Source organism: Ammodytes marinus, assembly GCF_949987685.1.
Source record: "Ammodytes marinus genome assembly, chromosome: 4".
NCBI classification, from domain to species: Eukaryota; Metazoa; Chordata; class Actinopteri; order Uranoscopiformes; family Ammodytidae; genus Ammodytes; species Ammodytes marinus.
The window spans coordinates 26,344,688-26,367,435 of record NC_137233.1 but is presented as its reverse complement, the minus strand read 5'-3'; the positions used below and the strand labels follow the sequence as shown (position 1 = coordinate 26,367,435).

At 41.7% G+C, this 22,748-nt stretch overlaps 1 protein-coding gene across 1 annotated transcript; it reads right to left on the bottom strand.

Moving 5' to 3' along the window:
• Nucleotides 1-2,352: 2,352 nt before the first annotated feature.
• Nucleotides 2,353-22,551, bottom strand: kiaa1328 (KIAA1328 ortholog). Its single transcript, XM_080025383.1, has 12 exons — nucleotides 22,471-22,551; nucleotides 21,935-21,970; nucleotides 21,536-21,813; nucleotides 21,248-21,348; nucleotides 20,682-20,797; nucleotides 11,680-11,804; nucleotides 10,242-10,612; nucleotides 8,846-9,052; nucleotides 8,227-8,322; nucleotides 7,920-8,011; nucleotides 7,579-7,684; nucleotides 2,353-2,667 (listed from the first exon to the last, which is right to left on the bottom strand). Exons 1-12 carry the CDS (start codon nucleotides 22,523-22,525, stop codon nucleotides 2,451-2,453), a joined length of 1,800 nt encoding a protein of 599 aa, XP_079881509.1. The 5' UTR covers nucleotides 22,526-22,551; the 3' UTR covers nucleotides 2,353-2,450.
• Between the last annotated feature and the right edge of the window lie 197 nt (nucleotides 22,552-22,748).

The following is a 22,748-nucleotide window of genomic DNA, read 5'->3' as shown; positions in this document are numbered from 1 at the left end:
CTCTTGCTCTGGGAAAATTGAAAAAAGAGTGTTGACACGGTATGTGCTTTTCTAATGGCTTGTTTGAGCAAATCACTCATGTCTTTCACCCAGTCCATGTCTCCATGTCGTGTGAAATAATGGAGGGGAAGCAAGAACGATCCGCCCGGGAACTAGAATGCCAAGCACCTCGTCTTCATTTGCTCCAACTTTTAAGCTGCAAGTTTACATGAGAAAAAAGTTAAACAAAGTATAGTGGTTCAAAAACAAACAAGAAACAGAGCAGAAGTTTGAATATAAATATATATATATAAATATATACATAAACCGATGAATATACTGTAAATTGTTTCCTTTTTTTGCTCTCTTTTCCTCTGTACATAGGTTTGCATATTTTATAGGACTTTTACTTCTATCTACAAGGACTGGATAAAGTACTTTAAATACTTAAAAAAAAAGATATATGAATGAAAACATGATAATGCTCAATAAAACCAGGTACAAAAAAATAATAATAAAAATAATCGCTAGGATACGGTACAAACTGTAGGGCCTGACCAAGGCATTTATCCAGAATACAGTCAGGGAGAGCATTGACCTCAGTTAGAACTTAAGACACACATTGACCTATTTTATAAAAAATAAAATAAAAAGTACTTTGATGGGTTCGATTCATTTATCTATTTGTTTAGATATTTATTTCTAAGTCATGTCTGAGATTAATATGCATGCTTTCATGGCATTATTTTTCTATGAGTTGGTACGTGACCAAATAGTTTTTTATATGACATGCATGGGCCACTGTTGTGGTCCACAGATGATCATTGTTCCTGTCTGCAGGACCATGCCTTCGACACTTCTTGATGGAGAAAAATGCTCCTATTGACCAATTGATGTCAAAGACAGATTTGAATCATTTATTTATGTGTTAATTTATTTATTTATTTATTTGTTTGTATTTATTTGTGCAGTGTGATTCAAGATCCGAGCTCTATTACTGCCACTGATCGGTTTGCTTGTAAGTGCTATGTTGTATCGCTACATCCCGTTACCACTTCAAGAATCGGCAAACTCTGATTTGAGCAACTTCAGAGATCTATTTTATACTTTAATGTTGTACTCTTCAAAACAATGCAGTGCAATACTAAAACCTTGTATACATTTGTAATTATAAAATTGAGCTTTGTTAAAAGATTGTTTGAAAAAAGAAAAGATGCCAATTGGAAGATTCCTCATTCAGTTTGACAACCATTTCTATCCATTTTGAAACCTTTAAACAAAGTGAAAAAAGGGGGAGATTCCTAATTGAACATTCCCTTATGGACAAACTGATTTATGGAATCACAGCATAGGATATGCCTTGAGGTCACTATAAGTTGCTGCCAATATGTGAGGAGCTAACGTCCTATAGCTACTTGGAGAAAACCCCAGTGTTGATTTGTAAAACCTTCATCCCGCTTTCTATCGTTTGACCGAGCTCTGATCTTGTTCAACGGATGTGCTCTGCCAAGGGCAAAATTCAGTGAAAACTGCACTCATCAATCTCATCAAAATGATTGAGTTACATTTTTATTTTTATTTTTGCCGATATCGGTAGTTCTCTCTATATATAGTTATCAGAATCGCATTTTACTTTGTATGGTTTTCAAAGTATTCTGGAAATCTATTTCCCAATTTCAGCACATACGGAGGGTGGGGAAATGAATGTTGCATATTAAGCTTTGCCAGGTTCCTGATGAGCTCAGCTTCTGATTGGGCAGTGCGCTTTAGGCTCCCGCCCCCCCCCCCATCCCCTGTCTCTCCAGACTGCACCATTCTATGGTCCCCTGAACTCTTTTTTTGTAATTTTAAATGAATGATGCGTCTCAGCTTAGCCCAATAATAAAGCACAGTCTAGAATTATGTGTCCTGTGTCCTGTCATAATTATTGAAAATGTATCAACACGGCATTACCCCCTCCGATGTCCCCATTACTCCCTACAAGAAGGAGGCGAAGGGTGGATGCTTTAGTCTGTCATCTAGTGTATGTGAATGGAAAGATCGAGTGTTGGGAATGGACAAGACACCCTTCAGTACACGCTGGTAGTTATCCAGATTGTTATCATTTACATGATGAATTTTAATCGTAAAGATGAAAAGAACAGATTCTCAACATGCAATTGTATATCATTAAAATTCTGTTTGTAATAATGCTGTCAAAAGTCCTAAGAGACAATCGTCATAGCTTAGTGGTAAAGGGTTTACCAGCAATGGCAACAAAATGTATTAATTTAAAACTAGAAGCATAAGAAATTCTTAATAAATATGTGTTTATTTGTATGAAAACAGTAAAACAAGAGAGAAATCTACATAATGATCGAGTCATGATGATTATTCTCATAAAGAATGTCAATTGAAAATCAAATGTATGACGTTAAAAAAAGACCAAATACGTGAATATCAAAAGACTGGATTTTTTTTCTTCTTCTTTGTCAGCAAATGAAGAAAATATCCTCCAGTATTTGGCTTTCTTCCAGCTCCTGCTGGGCGTACGGAGGATAAGGCCCAGCAGGGGTAAGCAGGGTTCTGCCCACTTTGGGGGCCGGCCTACGTTGCAAGGTTTTGGGTCTTCGAGTGGACGGCTTGCTGAGCTCAGGTGCAGAGATAGGAGTGAAGATATCCAGCAACTCAACCACAGAGAAGTCCAATCTGGAAAAAATAAGAAAAAAACTTTGGGAGGTTTTTGTCATTGCATTCAATTTAGTTTAGTCTTCTACCCACACTATACTTCAGCTTGTATCAAAGGTTGCATCTCTACATTTATGATGCAGAACCCAGTGGAGCCCTGTACACAGGCAACATGATAAATGAGCTTTTTTAACAGAGAAAGACACATAAAGATCGCCAGTTACATCTGTGTGTGTGTGTGTGTGTGTGTGTGTGTGTGTGTGTGTGTGTGTGTGTGTGTGTGTGTGTGTGTGTGTGTGTGTGTGTGTGTGTGTGTGTGTGTGTGTGTGTGTGTGTAAGCCGAGGGACCAACAAAAGCACAAGGCTCAAGGCTACACGGAACCCAACACTAAAAATATTTGCCATTCACCTTTCACTTGTTAACACAGACAATATGAAAGCAAATCTGTCTTCGACATGTTAACAAAATCTTTCTTGCTGAAGTGTCCACTGAACCTTAACGAGTGGCGTTAACAAGTCAAAACCACTGGGGCGTCCCGGCAGAGAAACAGATTCTTGAAGGTGCGGAAAGAGAAAGAGAGGGAGAGAACCCAGTGCTTTCTCCCCTGGAATAGAAATGAGGGAATGTGCAGCGAAATAAATAAACCAAAACGGGGGAGATTAAGCTAATAGAGATTCAATCCCTCAGTCTGCCTGGCTTGATAAATTATTCAGTGTATACACAGTCGAACGACGGCCATTCCAGATACAAAACATGAATTCTTTAAAGCACGCTCCACTGATGTTGCCAACATAATTCTCTGCTCGTTTAAAGCCGCATCGATTTGCATCGCACGGCTCCGTGCGCAGCTCTCCCAAGGTAAGGGCGATCTTTGGCATGTACTTGTTGATATGCATGTGGGTGGTCAGCAGACAGACACACTGGTGGAACATCCAATCAGGGTGCATTTGTGTTCCTACACACGTAACTACTATAGACCTTGATATGTCATGTTTTCACACTAACTAGAGGCAAAACCGATCAGAAGCCGAAAAGATTTAAAAAAGTGATATGTTTGGGGTTTTTTTGCAACATGAAATAATGTATGCACGTGTTTGAGAGTGAGGGAGAGAAAGTGAATGAGGATAAAGTTGGTCGGGGGATAACTGATTTTTTTCTTTTAAAGCTGAAGCTCAAGTAAGTAAATCTGTCTCCCTCATTTGGTATCCTGCCTGTCAACAGCAAATGAGGAAGACATGGAGACCATGAGCGCGTGTTTGTGAGTGCGTGTGTGTGAGTGCGTGTGTGTGTGTGTGTGTGTCAGAGACTGGACGCGAGTGAGTGAAGCTTTGTGGATAGAGAGGAAGGCAGTAAGGCAATGTGTGGGAGGGACTTTGGCTGGGTTCCTTCTCTCGAAATGTGAGAATTTGCATTTTTATTTGTTGATTTATTTAACGGACAGGGCTCTCAAACAGCCATCCATCAACAAACGACATGTTGGTAATGAATAATGCATCACTTACCGGCGGTCACAATCTATAACAAGGGGAGCGCGGGGGGGTAGGGGTACAATTTGGGCAGGAATCAGGGGGGGATGGGGGCGGTAGTGGGTAGGGCGAGGGGGGGAGGGGACTCAGAGATTGCGCGAGAGGGCTAGAGAGAATGCCAATATATTTTCACAGGGCTATACAGTGCAACAAAGAACTTCATTTCTTGGCTCCGGTTTGTGTGAGGTAAAGTTGTGAATTGCCGCTCGATATTAATATCCCCCAAGGGAGTCCTGGCGAATGCATTTTACTGCTACATGCATACAGGGAAAAATGCACGGGCAACAGTAGAGGGGCAGAAGTTTCTTTCACTGTAGTAAAAAAAAAAAAAAGAGGCTCTGGCCTGGGATATTGGATGCTGCATTGCCAACAATAAAGTACTGTTAAACCTCCTACGAGGAACTTTTAAATGTTTATGAAATGCTCTCCTTTTTTCCTCCGATGAGAATACATGACCTGTAACAGAAAACGAGACCATCAGCGAAAACAACGCTATTTATGTAGTAATTATGAACGCAGTTGCACAAGCCCGATTTCCAGGAAACTTAGACATAATGATTTACGCCAGGCAGATCAGAACAGCTTGTTTATGAACGGTACTAAATCATAGTTTACTATGCTTCACCATTGCCATATTACCATTATTAATCTTAGATAGTCATTAGTCAAATATCAGTACATTACCTCATCGCAATGCATCCTGCGGTCTCTCTTTCATTTGCTTCCTAGACTAATGCACGTGCTGCCGGCACGGGCTTGGGCGCTGGTGTTGTAAAAACACTACCGCTTTTGACCAAAGGCGCCGCTAGAATCAACAAAAACTGAAAAATCCTCGTAGCCACTTTAAATACTTCAATCTTCTATACCCGTCAGTAGAACAGAAAGAAACCCTAAGGAGTATGATGTAACTTCATAGTTGATTCTGACTACATTTTATTGATAGTGCCATAATCAATGACAAACTTTCTGAGGCCATATGTAAAAATCAAGGTCTTATAACTACTCAGAAAGTATTTGAAGGCATATTGCTTAACCACTAAGTCCTTTGTGGACATATAAAACTTTACCTTTCTTAGTGTACTAAAAACCTCTGGGCTTTATTTTCCCAGTGCACCAATGCCATTTGTCTCTTTTCTAGCTCTGTATGGCCAGATTAAATTCCCACAAACCTCCTCTGCCTATGCTCCCCACCACCTTCTTCCCACTCGTAACTTTCACTGCTTATTTGGCTCCCCTCTTTCATTAAAGATAGCCGTCTCGCCCCGGCGCCCCTTTTCATTTGCAGTCCAAACAGTAAGATAAAAAACCTATAATGGCCACTGCGTATATCCCGCATGTCAATTTCCCAACCAATCAATAGCAGGCGGGCAATGGCAGGAAGGATGGAGATGAGATGGGCGGGGTGCGCTGGAACTGTCTCATTACTAACTAGCACAGGATTCATGAAAGGATTAAGAAGGTCACTAAATGTTAACCCCGGCTTCGTTTTGCAATTTGCACATCAAGATTGAATTGGTTAAGATTAGATGGTCACGAGGGGCTTGTTGTTGCCAAGTAAAAGAGCGGGATTCAGGTAAATCATACAGTAGGATAGACTAAAGGAAACGGCTTCCTTTTAATCTTGCTTTTATGTTCATCGTGCTGACAGCTATTTCTTTTCCTCATGTTTTTTGTGTTACACAATTATAGTATTCAATGCTGATGAAATTAAAAAACAACAAAAAACATGGGGCGCTGATGACTTGGCTACAGAAATGTAATATAAGTGAAAATATCTTTCATAATTTTTCATACACTGTTTTGGACAGCAGCTTTAAGAAACAGACATATTTTGACATCCATCAAATCCAAATCAGTGGATTACCAAAGGATTACAACTATCTGAAGAGATGCACACACAATAGACATATTGCAACAAAATCACCAACGGAACCTGAGAGGCAGAATTCCTCATTACTAGCTAATTAAAAAAAAAAACACTGTGTGTAGTCAACTAGTTTAATAGGCTTTGGCAGTGTAAATGGATGGTAATAAGATCTGATACTACGGGTCCCCAGCTGGAATTAATTGGTGTCTTTGTTTAAGAGTTACTTCTAAAGTTGTAAACTTTTAGCTACTTTAAAGAATGAGGGAATGGAGCCGGATTTACTATAACCACTTTTAAAATAGGAAATCTGACAGGCAGGAAATAAACTGCATCAAATGTGGTGATAATAAGTTTTGGCGTCTACAGCCACACTGTTACACATTGCTTCTCAGAATCTGAACTTGGGAGGCCTCACACAGAGACAGACAAATATGCATGCGTGCCCACGTACGCATGCACAAAGCAGACGACACACAGTCAGGTTGATTGGTTCCATGTAAGGGTGCAAGAAAAAAAAATGTAATGATGAATGTGCTCTCCTTTTCTATAGGAAAGTCTGATGCTTGCTTGTGATTCATTCCCGTCCTCGAAAACACCTCTCCCTTCTTACGTCTTTCTCACCATTTCCATTTCTATCCATCCATCTCAAACTGCTCTAACTTTCCTCGCTTCCCATTTCTCACTTAATCCAATGCTCTCACCCCTCACTCTCCCTCAAACACACTCTTAACATCTCTCCCTCACTCTCTCTCTCTCTCATTACTGTGGCAGAGAGAGGAGGGAGGGCTGCGTGTGTGTATCCAGAAGTCTGTTCAATTACACCTGCTGCAGGGTCCCTGCTAGGCCGACTAATGGAACGCAGCATGTCTCCTGACAGGCCGGCCACAGCGCTAGCTAGACCAGTAGAAAAAAAACGCTTCATTTAGCTTCTCACAGCTCCAAAAGTTAGCCAGATTAAAAAAAATACCTAATTTAACCTCTAACACGGCAGCAACTGCAAGCTCAGGAAAAGCTTACAATATACATGTACGATATGTATGTGTTTCAATATTGTTAACATTGACAACTACAGGAAAAATACTATCAAAGAAGTCATAGAGGACTTATACAATACTGCAGCCCAACAGCATGTAAATAAGATATAACTAACATAAGCTAGAACTAGCCTGCACACAGAAAAACCTACTCAGGACTTCCGAACCCTAGTTAGTCCTGAAGAATACTCTCGTCCAAATTTCAAATTATCAAATAATTAAACGTGTGCATTATTATTTTGGATACTGCATCCTTCAAGTGCTTAACTGTGCTGTTTTTTTTATTGCTGCCCAATGAGCAATCCACTCTTTTGGCTGGCACTTTGGCTCCCCTGAATTTAACAAACACGGGCTGCTCTTCCAATACATCCATATTTCCCATAATCCCACTGTTTATCCGACATAATAAATAGCACAGGCAATGATTCATTCATCTAAAACCTGTCAGAATAAATGGTGAATCTTAATGAAAGGCTTTGTTGATGTCGAGTAAAGACCTGTTACCTGGCCTCTGGGCTGTTTTGGATCACAGGCACTGAGTTGGGCTTACTCAGCATCGCAGGGGAAGGAGATGTTGCCACGTCCTTTCTGGACCGCTTTAAGGCCTCTGCTGTGAAATGCAACATAGTGGTATGATATAAGAAGCAACAGCAGCAAAGCTGACAGCAATGCAAGACAGTCTTTAAAACATTGATAAAGTGACATGATATACAGTTCTTTAACAAAGCTTTACATACAAATGTACAAAAAATCTATAGGGTTTTCAGAAAATCCTTGACAGTCTTGAATGAAGATGTTCAGACCTGTCAGGACATCACTCTGATCAATTAAAAGTACAAGCTTACCATTTCCATTTCCCAGAGGAGTGGGTACAGTTTGTGGCGTTTTTTCATGCAAGCTCTGTATGGCAGAATGTACCTCTGCATCCTCAAACACACTGTAAACCAAAGGCACAACATTCTAAGAAGGCTTTCATGTGTGTGACGTGTGTATATTTGATGGGTACGGTTTGTGTGTCTGCCTGAGTGATTATAGAAGTAGAAAAAACTATTCTTACAATTTACACTCTATTGTTATATATTGTTGAGAGAGACAGAGAGAGAGAGAGAGATAAATTGTGTCTGACTTGAGTGGCTGCAATTTAAGTTTTACCTGGAGGGTAAATCTTTGTGGGAGGGAACCTCCGGTCGAGGATCTCTGTTCCTTGTGTTTGAACTGCTGAGATCAGAATTAGTAGCTTGTTGAAACCTAAAAAGAATATAAAAGCAAAAGAGATTGGACTGCAATGACAGACACCGAAGTGCAAGGACACAGAACAAGGGAAACTTATTTGACAGAATTAAAGGTGGCGTCAGCGATTTTGGAGAATGCTTCTTTTCAAAATCACTTTGTCAAAATAAGTGAATTTCTCCTTATGATCCGCAACCTGTCGGTACTGTGTATTCACTGAAAAAAAGTGTTAACACACGGCCTAAACAAAGGGCATGTAAAAAAAAAAGAGGGCCCATCATCGATAGCAACATGCCCCATTTACAGAGCCTGGGCTGTGTATTAACACTGTACGCGCACACAGTACGGAAAGGTAGAAGATCGTGAGGAGATATTCAGCGACTTTGACAAAATTATTTTGATAACAAGCATTCTCCATAACCGCAGACTCAGTTTCCACCCTTAACTAGCGACTAAAAGTAACTATCAACTAATGGCCCCCAAAGGTTAGGAAGGATCATTAGCAGACACGGGTCATTCTCCTTAAACTGCTGTATTCTACCTGCTGTAATCCAGATGCGCCTGGTGTAGCTGCTGGTTCTGTCTGTTGAGCTGCTCCTGCTGCTCAGCCAGCCGTGTGTGCAGCCTCTCTCTCTCCGTCTCCAACTGCATCTTCTGCAGCAGCAGCTGGTGCCTCTTCTCCTCCCAGTCCTCGTGACCCAGCGGCCTGGTCAGGGCTTCCTTGGCCTCTGAGCAGCTGCCTTTCCCACTGTGGAGCAGAAATACATTCATGTTGCTAAAAAGCCTCTGGAAACCTAGTCTAAAATAGTAAAAAAAAAAAAATCAATGTATGATATCCAAGTTGGGTGTCTTAATAAGATTTTAAAAAATCTGATTGAGAATAAATGTTCTTATGTTTTATAAAACTTAAGTTTGAAAAAACAAAAACAGCTTTTTATTGTCTAGAGTCTGGACCGTTTGACCGGACTGTGTGGGCGTGGTCGTATCAAACGGTCTACATGGTAACAGTATATGTTTTTATAGAACGGTCGGGCTGAGAACTGCCATGATTCGTTCAAAATACCAAACGGGATGGTTCAGTATTGTTTAAGTGGGGTTGTGTGAGGTACTTATGCATAGTTAGTCTGTTACCTTATGGAGATGGTGATCAGCACAGTCACTATAAAGAGTTTGGGAGAAATGTCGCTGTAGCAGAAGTCACCCTGTACTGTTGCAGAAGGGGCCAGCAGAAATCTTTTTTTTTGCCACGTATATAATTGCTTACCTTAAAAAAATTCATATCGGTTTAATTAATACACTAAATGTTGTTTTTTTCCGTGCTAATTTGTGGACTGATGCGCTGCATTGCACCAGCAGACAGCCTTTTACTTTTGCACTTTTTTCAAGCATAGTTCGGCCATGTATTACTTCACCAACTCACACTGGTGCATCGCAGTGTATCAGTCCGCAAATCAGCAGTAGAAAAATCCTACATGTAGTGTACAATTGAGAGGATATTTATTTTCTAGCTAAGCATTAATATATATTTGGTGAATTTTTTTTTCGCTGGCCCCCTCTGCAACAGTTCAAGGCTGACTTCTGCAACAGCAACATTTCTCCCCAACTCCTTAAAATGACTGCGGTGACAGCCAACTCCATAAGGTAACAGACTAACTATGCATAAGTACCTCATACAACCCCATTTCAAAAACACTGAACTATCCCTTTGATGTGTCATAGGATGTGCAAGAGCATAGCCGCCTCATCTATACCAAATTTCTGTAAAGTTTATAAAACTGAAATGACAACATCTTTAATTTGGATTGATATAATATGTCTAACTCTTTTTAGATGCTTACTATCATGTAACTAACTCAAATAACACAGTTAGAAGGATTTGATTTGAGAGTTGATTTGAACTGCAGGAAAGTGTATGACTGAAAAAGGAATTACTTTACCTTTCGCACTCATGTTGGTTAAATGTGCCGTGGTGGCAATTCTCTAGACGAGAGCCATCCTCACTTCTCCTTTGCTGTGTTCCATAGCCACTATCTTGACCACTGCCATGGCATTGGTGTGACTGGGAGTGTTGGGGCCTGCACTGCCTTTTGTGACTCCAATGTTGTTTGATCGGCCCACCTGTTGGACTGCACTCAGTATGGGATGAAGAGGCAGCGGCGCTTAAGGTTGGCTGTGCTCCTCTTCCTCCCCCACCACTTCTATGCACCAGAGGCTGCTGTGCTCGGGTAGCCGCAAGGCCGAGGTATGAACCATCACAGAGTGAGCCATTGGTAGATGTTCTGCTGGGGGCTTCCTCACTACTAAGCACCTGGACAGAGAACAAAGAGGAAAATGAATGCATTTTGGACAATTAAGGAGGCCTCTGAAAAAGAGCATTTCAGCCAACAAACGTTGAGGCCGCTCCATAAAACCCTAATGTACAGCTGGGCTATGAATGGACATTTACCAATAGTGAATTAGGAGTCGCTAACCAGCCTAATTTGCGCATGTTGCAATATGCAGTTAGAGCTGTCCCAGTGTGCTTGCGGGAGCTGTTCCACAGGAGCTCACATATTCCTTGCACTTCATGTGGGTTACCGAGTTCAGAAGCATTCATTTTAGTCTTCAAGTCAACTTTCTTCCACTTTTGGGCCCGTAACTACAGTGACTGTGTATTGGGCTCCGAGCGCTGCCAAAATGCGGGTGACGTGCAAAGCAGTACTATGCCAGAACACATCCTTTGTAGACACTGACGCAGGGACTCAAGCTGCTGCTGCTGCTTTCACTACACAGCTTGTATGGACATGGTGTTATTGTAGGGCCGGGTCTATTAGCAGCACAAATACAAATCATCCTTCAAAAAGGTGTAAACTAGACAGTGGCCACAAGGATTAGAGGAACATTTTCAACTGAACATAGCTGGCAGGTAAGCCAAGGTCGGGAACATAATGAGATAAACATTGGGGAGGAAAGCCCATCTTATAGCTGAATGGGGAAGAGGCTGTGACTAATGTGCTGGGGGTCAGAGAGCAGGCAAACACACATTATTCAGAGCAACCGCAGGACAATGAGGTTGGCCGAGTCATCTATTCTTACAGAGTCTGAAGCCGCAAAGGCATCTTGGCTTCTGAAGTGTCACCTTGAGAGAGTTTACATCATGTTGTAGTCAAATCGAAACCAAGTAAACTACTATTCCTTTTGTTTTGGATTGTTATGGCACTTGTTCATGGGACCTTGTGCTGTTGCATGAGTTTCCTCTACATTGTTTTTGTGCCTAACTGATGGCAAACAATGGTGTTCTCTGAATATGGCTCACGCAGGATCAGGCCCATCATGTTACACAGCATGAAGCACTTAAAACCTCATGCACACCCAATCCATCCCATTAGAGCTTACCTTGCTTTGGGATGGTGCCTGACTGAGCTGGGCAATGGACTGGTTGAGTTTGGCCTGTTGCTGAGAAAGGTATTGTTGGTAGAGCCCAAGCAGCTCCTGACACTCTCTGTACTGCTGCTGCAGGCCTGGAGGACCAAGTGTTAAGTAACTAACAAACGGTAAATAACAAGTAAACTCACCACAACAGAATTGAACTGAACTTTACCCCTGGCACACACATCCTACCTCTACTGCACGTCTGCGTCTGACTTTTTTGCACCGACCGTGTAATCACACAACAGCGGCCACACATCCAACCTCGGACGCGCTGCGACGGCCGTCGGAGGCGAGTCTGCAGCGACGCTACACCTTACCTCAGGAGGCTCGCCTATTTTTTCGGAGAGACGTGTGTCTATCTGCTTTAACTGATAGAGAAATACTCCATTGACAGTCATATTGACTTCATACCAGCAGCTTTCGCTGTAGTTTCACCTTTTCCTGGTGTGTCCCTGGGAATTATCTATGAAAACTCTATGTAGAAAGATAGGGCTTTTAAAAGCAGCAGCACTGGTTGAGAGGTTCCATGTGTGGCCGAAAAAAGCGAGAGAGGCAGCAGTAACGGACGCCGACGCACTCCAGAGGTAGACGCAGGATGTGTGTTCCAGGGGTTAGCCTACAACATTAAAACCCTCCCCTGGATTCAGCTGAGTACACAATGGGTCCTATTAAATAGTGTGGCTTAGAGACACACAGGCTTAAATATCTGTAAAACTATTTCACTTTTCAAAAGTTAAAGTGAAAGCTACCAGAGCTAAGCTATGCCGACATGACATTTAGAAGTGAAATCCCTGTGTGCTTTTATTGAGCAGTTAAACTTTGTACAAAACAACCAAATAAACAAAAAGTTGGGAAAGAAAGATGGATGATGGATTTAGATTGACAATCAGCATTAAAAGCTTGTTACTGCAATCAATTGCACACTGGAGCAGAAAAGTAGAGAGCACAGAAAAAAGTTGAAAACAGAGGGGGGAGAATAGGCCAGAAAAATCAAAGTTGTTGTTGTGGCACGGAGCTTTCACCATCTGGGTCGGGCCAAGCTGTGTTGAGCTGAGTCGGGCAGTGCCACGCCAGGCTATCTGCCAGACAGAGAGCTGGCAGACACAAGAAAACTAATCTGGAGCGAAGCTACTGCTGCGCCTCAGGAGCCCACTAATGACAGTGGCAGCACCACACCACACGAGCACATACAAAGATAATGAGCACAAAAAAGGAGAGACTACACACAGACACTCACACACGTTCAATAATCAACCACCTACTCGTTCTAGGACACACACACACACAGCGAGACACAAATTCTCCACCTGCACTGTAAACAGCCCACACAAACACTACACTAAAGCAAGTACACACGCACTATAATAAAGCAAGTAGTACACACACTCCCACCCAAGCTGACCTTAAAGTGTGTTCCTGCAGGACATATCTTTTTTATGATTGTGGGTGGCCCTGCTCCCCCCAGCTGATGAGTTTCTCAGTATCCATTTGAAAAAAAAAGTCCCTATTTGAAGAGAAAATCAAAGTTCAAAGTAGAGTCTTATTGAAGGAATAGTTGGCGGAACACTCCATAAGAAAACACCTCGGTTGTTTGGGAGACTTCAATCAGTCTGCGGAAATGAAACGAAGGGAAAGAAAAGAGAGCGGAGACGACTTTGAATTGAGGACCAGACACCAGACAAATGCAATGCAGCAGCCGCTGCTATAAACATTGGGGAAAATGTGAGGAAAGCTTCCATCTAACTATGGCTCCCCTACAGCTGCATTGATAATGTCCATGAAAGGAGTTTTATATGGAAAGCTTAAGGACATCACAAGGACATCGCATCATGTAAACCTGTGCTGGTAGGTGTATTTATGCAGTATGAATCAAGGTCTTGAAGGGGAGATACTGAATATGTTTATGGTACAGCTACACCTCACCTCAGTCAGAGATAAAGAGTTGTGTGTTGGGTCGAAAATTGTATGTTGCTCATATTTCACCAGATTCATATAAAACCCCATGTGGGCATGATTCATCATGCCTACAAACAAGTGATTTCTAATAGACACAAATATATGTTACTGTACACTGGAATACAAATTTGGTATGGTAGGGACCCACAAACCAAGACACATACATGAATTCTAGGTGTGCTGTAGTACTAACAGTGCAGCGGCATCATAACATCCCAATGCCATAAACGAAGGTAACATGTGTAAAAGTGTTGACAGGCTGACACAGTCACCGGACAGCCAGCGCTAGGTAATCTGAAGCGAGTGGAGCGACACTGATAAGATTCCACCTCTCTGCCGGTCGCCACACTAAACATGCTCCCTCCACAGCCTTGGACACCAGCCAATGGGGGCCAAGCACTCGGCAAACCCCTAGTTTACATCAGAGCTGCAAAGTGCCAACAATGACTTACTCCTCCCCCCTGCTCCAAAAATACTCTGAATCAAGGGCTTGGGCTGAAGAGGCTTCAGACGGGGCCTGTCAAAATGATTCACTTCCCTGTCAGGCTGGGGCTCAAATGAAATAATGAAATCCACTTCAAGGTGGAACAAATTTGCACAGAAGGGGGGAATATTTTAAAGCCTGCTTTAGCACACTGTGCCAGACAGATTGAGCCCGAGCATGAATGTGAGAGAAACGGGGGCGCAGACTGATGGGTATGGATGTGTGTGTAAGGAAGCAATGACAGGGAATTAATAGAAGAAGACAGTTTACATAACTACTTCAATATTACGGAATCTGGAGGAGAGAATAACTCCCACGTCAGCTCACAGTTATTTTGAAAATGCCTTTCAAACACCAAGAGTAGAAAGAGGGAGAACCTTTCTAATCACAACTATTTTCAGGGATCTTCTTTGCTAGGATCACAACAAAGAGCACAGACAAAGTTGTGTAATTTCTGATTCTTTACACATGACATTAGGGGTGTAAGGTATAAACGGTAAAGACGGTACACCGGTATGAAGTTGCGCTACAATATGGATTTTGACTCTACCATGTTACCGGTTTAGCAGTTATAAAGCATTGATGAGCGCTCCCACACAATGAAAGCAGGTGGCCGCTGCGTCATCGTCAGCCTGCACATGCCCAATACATCCATGACAATGCTGCCGTGTCATTCACAAAAAGAAATGCTTTGCATTGCCATTCAATAAAAGTCTGACATAAAGAGCGATCAGTTTGTCATACTGCGAACGTGAGCGAGAGTTGAACCTCTCGTGCATGTGCGCCTCCAGAAGGTCGGACTCGTTCTCGTCACTCACATCGCGGTGAGAAATGCTCCTGGCGATGTCCACAGAACAGCATCCGCGAGCGGAAAAGCTTTATCCAGTCATGAAATAAAGAGCGATCAGTCTGTCAAACTACAAACGTGAGCGAGTGTTGAACACGTGCGCGCGCCTAGAAAGGGCCAGGGTGCGCTCGTCACTCACAGCTTGGTGAGAAATGCGTCCTCGCGATGAAGCTTGTCCACTCGCGGAAGCTGTTCTGTGTGTGCGTGGTTTTTCATGTCCGCTAGTATTTATAAAAAATAAACACCACACAAGGAGCTTAAACTGAAATAAAAGTTAAGAGATGATAGAACCAGAAACTGATTGTAAAAGAAAAGGCATGCCACCAGTGCATCATCAGCATTCCCAGTGAGTCTTAGTCAAATCAAACTTACCATATAGAGTAATTTTCATACACAAAAAGTCAGCATAGAGTGCTTTACATATAAAAACAAAGCCTTGATGACCCCCTCCCCTACCCATCCACAAAGCAGAACATTGCAGATTGCACAATAAATGTTGTTTAAATCAATCTATATGGGAGACAGGATAGGGGGCAAGTGTAACACTTTTTGGTTTTTGATGAGTCAAACACATCTTGAACAATTTTGATAATTTATTCTATTTTGTGTTAGTGTGCACTACTTGTTAACATAAATTGTATTTATTTTACAAGCAATGTAAGATGTCCTATTAATACAAGAGTATAGGCCTACAGTAATAGCAAGTAGTGTACCCCTTCACAAGAATTAATTTAAAGATAAATGAATATAACCTGATATAATACCGTTACCGTCTATGCTTCAAATAATACCATGATATACATTTTACACCGTGTTCCAAATTATTATGCAAATTGGATTGAAGTGTCATAAACATTTAATTTTTTGTTTTTCAATAAAACTTATGTATGATATTGTGTCTCAGGGCACCTTGGATTATTGGAATCAATCTCATACACCTGTGATAATTAGTTTGCCAGGTGATCCCAATCAAAGTAAATCTACTTAAGAAGGACGTTCCACATTATTAAGCAGGCCACATGTTTCAAGCATTATGGGAAAGAAAAAGGATCTCTCTGCTGCTGAAAAGCGTCAAATAGTGCAATACCTTGGACAAGGTATGAAAACAATAGATATTTCAAAGAAACTGAAGCGTGATCATCGTACTGTGAAGAGATGTGTGGCTGATTCAGAGCACAGACGGGTTCGTGCAGATAAAAGGCACAATGAGGAAGATTTCTGCCAGACAAATTCATCGGATAAAGAGAGCAGCTGCTAAAATGCCGTTACAGAGCAGCAGACAGGTATTTGAAGCTGCTGGTGCCTCTGGAGTCCCGCGAACCTCAAGGTGTAGGATCCTCCAGAGGTTTGCAGCTGTGCATAAACCTATTATTTGGCCACCCCTAAACAATGCTCACAAGCAGAAACGGTTGCACTGGGCTCAGAAATACATGAAGACTAATTTTCAAACAGTCTTGTTTACTGATGAGTGCCGTGCAACCCTGGATGGTCCAGATGGATGGAGTAGTGGATGGTTGGTGAATGGCCACCATGTCCCAACAAGGCTGCGACGTCAGCAAGGAGGTGGTGGAGTAATGTTTTGGGCCGGAATCATGGGGAGAGAGCTGTTAGGCCCCTTTAGGGTCCCTGACGGTGTGAAAATGACCTCTGCAATGTATGTTGAGTTTCTGACTGACCACTTTCTTCCGTGGTGCAAAAAGAAGAGCCGTGCCTTCCGTAGTAAAATCATCTTCATGCATGACAATGCACCATCTCATGCTGCAAAGAATACCTCTGTGTCATTGGCTGCTCTGGGCATAAAGGAGAGAACCTCATGGTGTGGCCCCCATCTTCCCCTGACCTCAACCCTATTGAGAACCTTTGGAGCATCCTCAAGCAAAAGATCTATGAGGTTGGGAGGCAGTTCACATCAAAACAGCAGCTATGGGAGGCTATTCTGACATCCTGCAAAGATATTCAAGCTGAAACTCTCCAAAAACTCACAAGTTCAATGGATGCAAGAATTGTGAAGGTGATATCTAAGAAGGGGTCCTATGTTAACATGTAACTTGGCCTGTTAAGATGTTTTTGATTGAAATAGCTTTTGATTTCACTAAATATGACCTCTACATCCTGCAAATTCAACAAATGGCCATTTTTAGTTCTTTACAACCTATAAAATGTTTTGAAACTCTGTTGTGCATAATAATTTGGAACAGTGCATTTTGAGTTTTTTATTTTTGAAAAAAAATACTGTTATCATTGGGAGGTTTGTTCAATAAAAGAGAGTTAGGACTAAACGAGGAGAAGCAGCTTTTAGTTTTTATGCACCAACAATCTGGAACAAACTCCCAGAGAACTTGAGGTGTGCTGCAACTCTCAGTTCTTTTAAATCGAGTCTGAAGACTTTTTTGTTTCCATTTTAACCTGCAATTTTCATTCTATTTGCTTCTTTTATTAAATCCAGTTTTCATGTTTTTATTTTTTTTTATTTTTTTTATTTTTATTTGCTTCTTTTAATCGCTTTTAAATGTTTTATAATGTGTTTCATGTATTCTAATCTTGCCCCTGTAAAGCACTTTGAGTGGCCTTGTGTCTGAATTGTGCTATATAAATAAACTTGCCTTGCCTTGCCTTGCCTTGCCTTGCCTTGCCTTGCCTTGCCTTGCCTTGCCTTGCCTAAAATGTGAATCATACTTTAAGTTGATGACTTAAATTATACTGACTGTCATTTGCATCGACTATTTAGGAAAATGTGAGAAAAATATCATTTGCATAAAAATTTGGAACGCATTGTAGACCATACCGTACAGCCCTACATGACATCGGTACAAATCATCTCGCGTCTATGGAACATGTCGGCCACACATCTACCTTGTACAAGCCCACAATTCAGAGCCGAAAACCCAAACAGTACAAAGCGCATCTGTATGATGTATTGTACATAAAACAACTACATTTTGATTCAGTAGCAAAGATTCAATGCATCATGCATTATTAATTACACATTAAGCTGACCAAATTGGTCCAATTTGATTTTATTATATTCCATTAAGCATTTAAAGTAATTCAGTCAACTATTATACGAAATTTACTCCAACACTAAGGCACCATTTGAAATAAAGACATTTGGTTACAAGGCTAACCTTTAGCCTTAAATGACAGCAGTTCAGTCATACCGTTTTACCAACCTCTTCATTCATACAGACTTCTCTACTTTTTAGCCACCTTACACAGCACATGGCTTCAACCACAACACACCTTTCTAGAATAGAGGTAAGATACACAACACCCTGACCCCATCATGACAATGCCCACAGGGCTGACATCAAGGAACATTAGGGGCTTATTTTGCAAAGAGCGAAAAAACATCTTAATCTTCTTCTAATCTTTTTGTCACAGAAAGCACTCTCGATAATACCAGATCTCCACATTGTAAATGTCAGCCAAAACTTGGGTGGGTAAAAATTGATTTAGTTCCGGCAATCTTCTATCACAACATGTAACATTTTTCAGTGTTGTTTTCAGGGCTGTTATTCGCTTCGCTCCATGGCCTCAGGATTCCCTCAAATGGTTTCAAATCAATAAATGGCATTAGCCGTAGCACCTGCTGTGCTTCATAATGCCACCTTGACTTCTGTCCGTGCCAGCATGCCTTGAAATACAAAAGGCGTCCTCCCTATCTGAAACACAGTACTGTTTGTGTGTGTGTGTGTGTGTGTGTGCGCGTGTGTGTGTGCGTGTGTGTCAGTCAGTTCCAAATGTCAGCTGAGCACCCCAAATATCAAGGGTAATTTTTTTCCTCTCATCCTCGGTGGCTTGGGGCTAAGGTATAGCCCTACATTCTTTACATCCCTGACAACCATGAATCTTTGTAAGATAAGATAAGCTGAAGCGTAATGGAATTACACTTGACAAGACTCCCATTCAGTGTGTTTGCCTTTGGTGTATTCTTAACCTTTCAAAAAACACCGGAACCTTCTGCCCGAGAGGAACCTTCATGACTTTTGCATGCACTTTAAGAGACTACGTTATCCCCCGCCCCCTGGGGTGCTTGGATCTGTTCACTTTTTCCTCTCAAATACCTTTTTAATGGAGTTTAGAAGTTTGGTGTAAATGCCAAGTCTCCGAGCCAAAGCGCCTTTAATTGAGTTGTGCTTCCCCTAATTTTCCCCGCCGCCGTTGCCAATCGTGCAATTTACCAGCCGGGTCAATTACTCTTCATATTCGCAGTGTTTTTAACTGAAATTGACTGCTGGCCATGCTCTGGTTTGACCTGAGCGGAATTGTTATGAAGACAGTGGGTGGGTTGTGGGGTGCAATAAACAGCATACTCTCGCTGCAGCTCTAGCTAGCCTCTTGGTAGGCATTCAAGAATCCACTGTTGACCCGTCCCATCCAATTTTGTGAGGAAGAACTGAGAGATATTCCACAGTTAACATTCAGAGAAGGTTAAAAAATAAAAAGCACTCCCTGGTGAAATAATACACTGTAGTCTTCTCAGTGAATATCAAAATTCATCTTTGGATGATAAGATGATTTAGAGGGTTCGGGCCATGGCTCAAACCATGAAATTGATTTTGTACACAACAGTGGATAAGCTACGCGCACTTGCAAAAGACAACTGTAGCATGTATAAGATTGTTTAAATGAATCTGCTCTATTTCTTCTCCTGTCTTTTGTATTACAAATTGAAGGTTCCTTGGCCAAACACTTTATATGGCCCTTAGCTAAGACAACACTGCCCCCTGTCGACTTTCTTATGGAACAGCACACACAGAGCACTAGAACGGTATAGCCTGCAATAAATCATTTGGGGAACTTTAAGTACATGTTACAGGGTGTACCGTGGATAGCTGGTAACAAGTTTCTATTCCGCCCAAAGACTACAGAGGATGATTTCACTGATTAGTCGTCCCTTTAGGTTGAACTTGGGCTAATTAGTGAAATCGCTTGGGCTGTCTTCAGTGTAACACCTTTTTTTGTACCACTGTGTCTACAGGGATTTCTTTAAAAGAGTGGAATTACTGAACTGCACCAGAACAGTCGACTGTAGCATCAGACCCATTTTAACTATCATATACTGGGATTCTTGGGGGACCACTGTTTCCCTCATAACAGTACACCACTTATTCCAGTAGCTATAGTAGTACAGACAGTAGTGTTCCAAACAGCAATCAACACTGTGGGTCAAGTGCATTAATTGACCACTCTGCTTAGACCTAGTACTGCTATTTACAACAGCACATGTAAAAAGCAAGAAATGCAGAGAGAAAACCCAGGAAAAACACATTTTGCGAGCCTTCAGAAATTCCTATAGTAGTACAGAGCTTGAATGCAACACTCTACACACAATGGAACACATTGTTGTGTCTGTCTAGAATGTTTATAGGTGGTGGTGGTGGTGGTGGTAGTAGTCTGCGCTCCTACGCGGCGTTCTCAACCCAGTAACATAAAACTGACAATGAATCATGACAATGATGTTACCGCCAATACCAAACCACTATGTTTCATTTGAAACATGTGTGTTGGGGTACAATGGACTGCAATGTGCAGAGACACCACCACATTGAGAAACACCAGACGTTTCGCACAAACTTTCCCGTCATGCACAACCCAAGAGAGAGCTAACCTATCAGCTTCCCTTCATGTTTCCTCTAATGCTGTGTTCTTGCTTGTTTAGTTATTTGAAAAGGATACTCTCTCTCTCCTGTGCTATGGTCTGGTTCTGCTGCTCCAGCTGTGTGATCTTGTGCTCAAACGTCTCCTGTTCATCTTTCAGTCGCTGTACTGACTCTTCTTTCTCCTCGCTCACTCTGCAGAACACAAAAAAAGTGTTTAAGATAGGTGCTCTACATTAAGCATGCCAACAAAGCACGAGGCACAAAATTAAAAGAGTACCATCAGTTGTCAATTTAAATCGTTCCATTCACTCAAGGTGGTCGGGAGTTTGGGCAATTTTAAAAAGGCCCTAAAAAAATGGCTTAGGCATAATTAGGCTTGCCTTAGTGGGGGTCATTGTTGTGTGTGTGATTTTTATGTATGTGTATATTTTGTGTACAGGGACCACAATGGAAATAAGCCTTCGGGCTTTTTTGTGTCTATCCCTGGCTATTTTATGTATTTTAATGTGTGACAGAGTGCTGTTCATGTTTTTATATCAAAATGGTCAAATAAAATCATTCATTCATTCATTCATTCATGTGAACTATGATAATATTAATAACTTTTAGAACACCATCCTAGAGTTCGAAGGCATTTTCTACCTGGCTAGTTCTTCAATGAGGTTTGCAATCCGGCGCTTATCTTCGGGACAGAGGTCCTTCAAACAGACCAGGCTCTTAGTACTGCTCGTGTCAGAGATTACCTGTGCAAAGAATGGTTAGCAATTGGTTAAAGATATTCACAGATATTAACATAGAATTTGGTCAGTTTCACAACACTGTTTCTTTGTTCTCTATAAGTATTCAGATTATCCATATGCTCTCTTCCATATTCAAATATTTCATCGTACATCCTGGGAGGGAAAAGCCCTATACAAAACAATGGTGTACCTGCATCGATGGGTGAGAAGTGCCAGTGGCTGGAGAGGGGATGTGCTCTGTGGCTAAAGCAGCCCTGGGATGGACTGACACTTTTCCCTTTGTATAAAGCTCAGAGCAATCACTTTGTAAGTGGCCCTGTTTGTAGCCAACTTTCTTTAGAGCGCTGTCAGTCTTGCAGTCAAAGCTACGCCTGGCTCGCATCCTGGTACCTCTTTTACTGGATGAGATGCTGGTGTTGCCCGGTCCAAAATTGAATGGGGTCTGAGTCTTCCCCTCTCCTTCCACTCCTGAGACAGTTGTTTTATTGAGAAGACAGAACAAGCGTGTATATAAGATACATACATACATATTTACTTAAGACTGAGTTCAGAAATTGTCAAGAGGGTGGAAAATGTCACCGAGACTCACCGGGCACAAACACCAGAGGCTGTTCCTCGTCAGACACTGTATTAGCAAGGCAAAGAGAAGACGGGCAATAAAGTTAACGTTCGGTCAAACGTAACTAAAGTTTGTGAAAGCATGTGCTTCCTAACTATGTCCTGCGTGCAACAATTGGGTAAACAGGTTGTTGCCTTGTTAAATTCACATTACTAACAAACAAAACGCTTACTCTACTCTCGCATATGGTCTTTGTACAGTAGCTGCATAAGAAACCCAAAAGGGTAATTGGTAATGATGACAGCAAGAGTTCATACTGTAACAACCGAGTTACAATGTAAAAATGTAGCGTTAACGTAACATAATTCAAGATGAAATCTACAAGCTCCGCGTATGCTAATGTTTAGCTAATGTAAACTAACTTCCCCAGAAATAACAACTTTCCAGCAGTTACACAGAAGTAACATCTCTGCGACTCTTTCGAAAACATTTAAAGCTCTCTGTTATATGTGTACAATTGGAGAAAGGATACAAAAGCTGACGTGTTTCAGCAAGAGTAAACATACCGCCACGCATCCAAAATATCCCCGAGTTTCCACTTCTTTCCGCAGCTGCCGCCATGTTGAAACAACCGCCAACACTCCCAGGGAGCCAAGCGTTGCTAAGGAATTTAAGACCCGCCTCTCTCTCAAAGCTTGCCAGGCGATTGGCTAGTTTGGTAAAAAGACGACTTTCTATTGGTTTAAATGTGTGTCCATTAGGCGTCAAAGCTACACTGTTCTCTTCCTGGGTGTGGTGTGTTGCCACCACCAGCCAGAGAAACGGTACAGGGCAAATAGCTGCA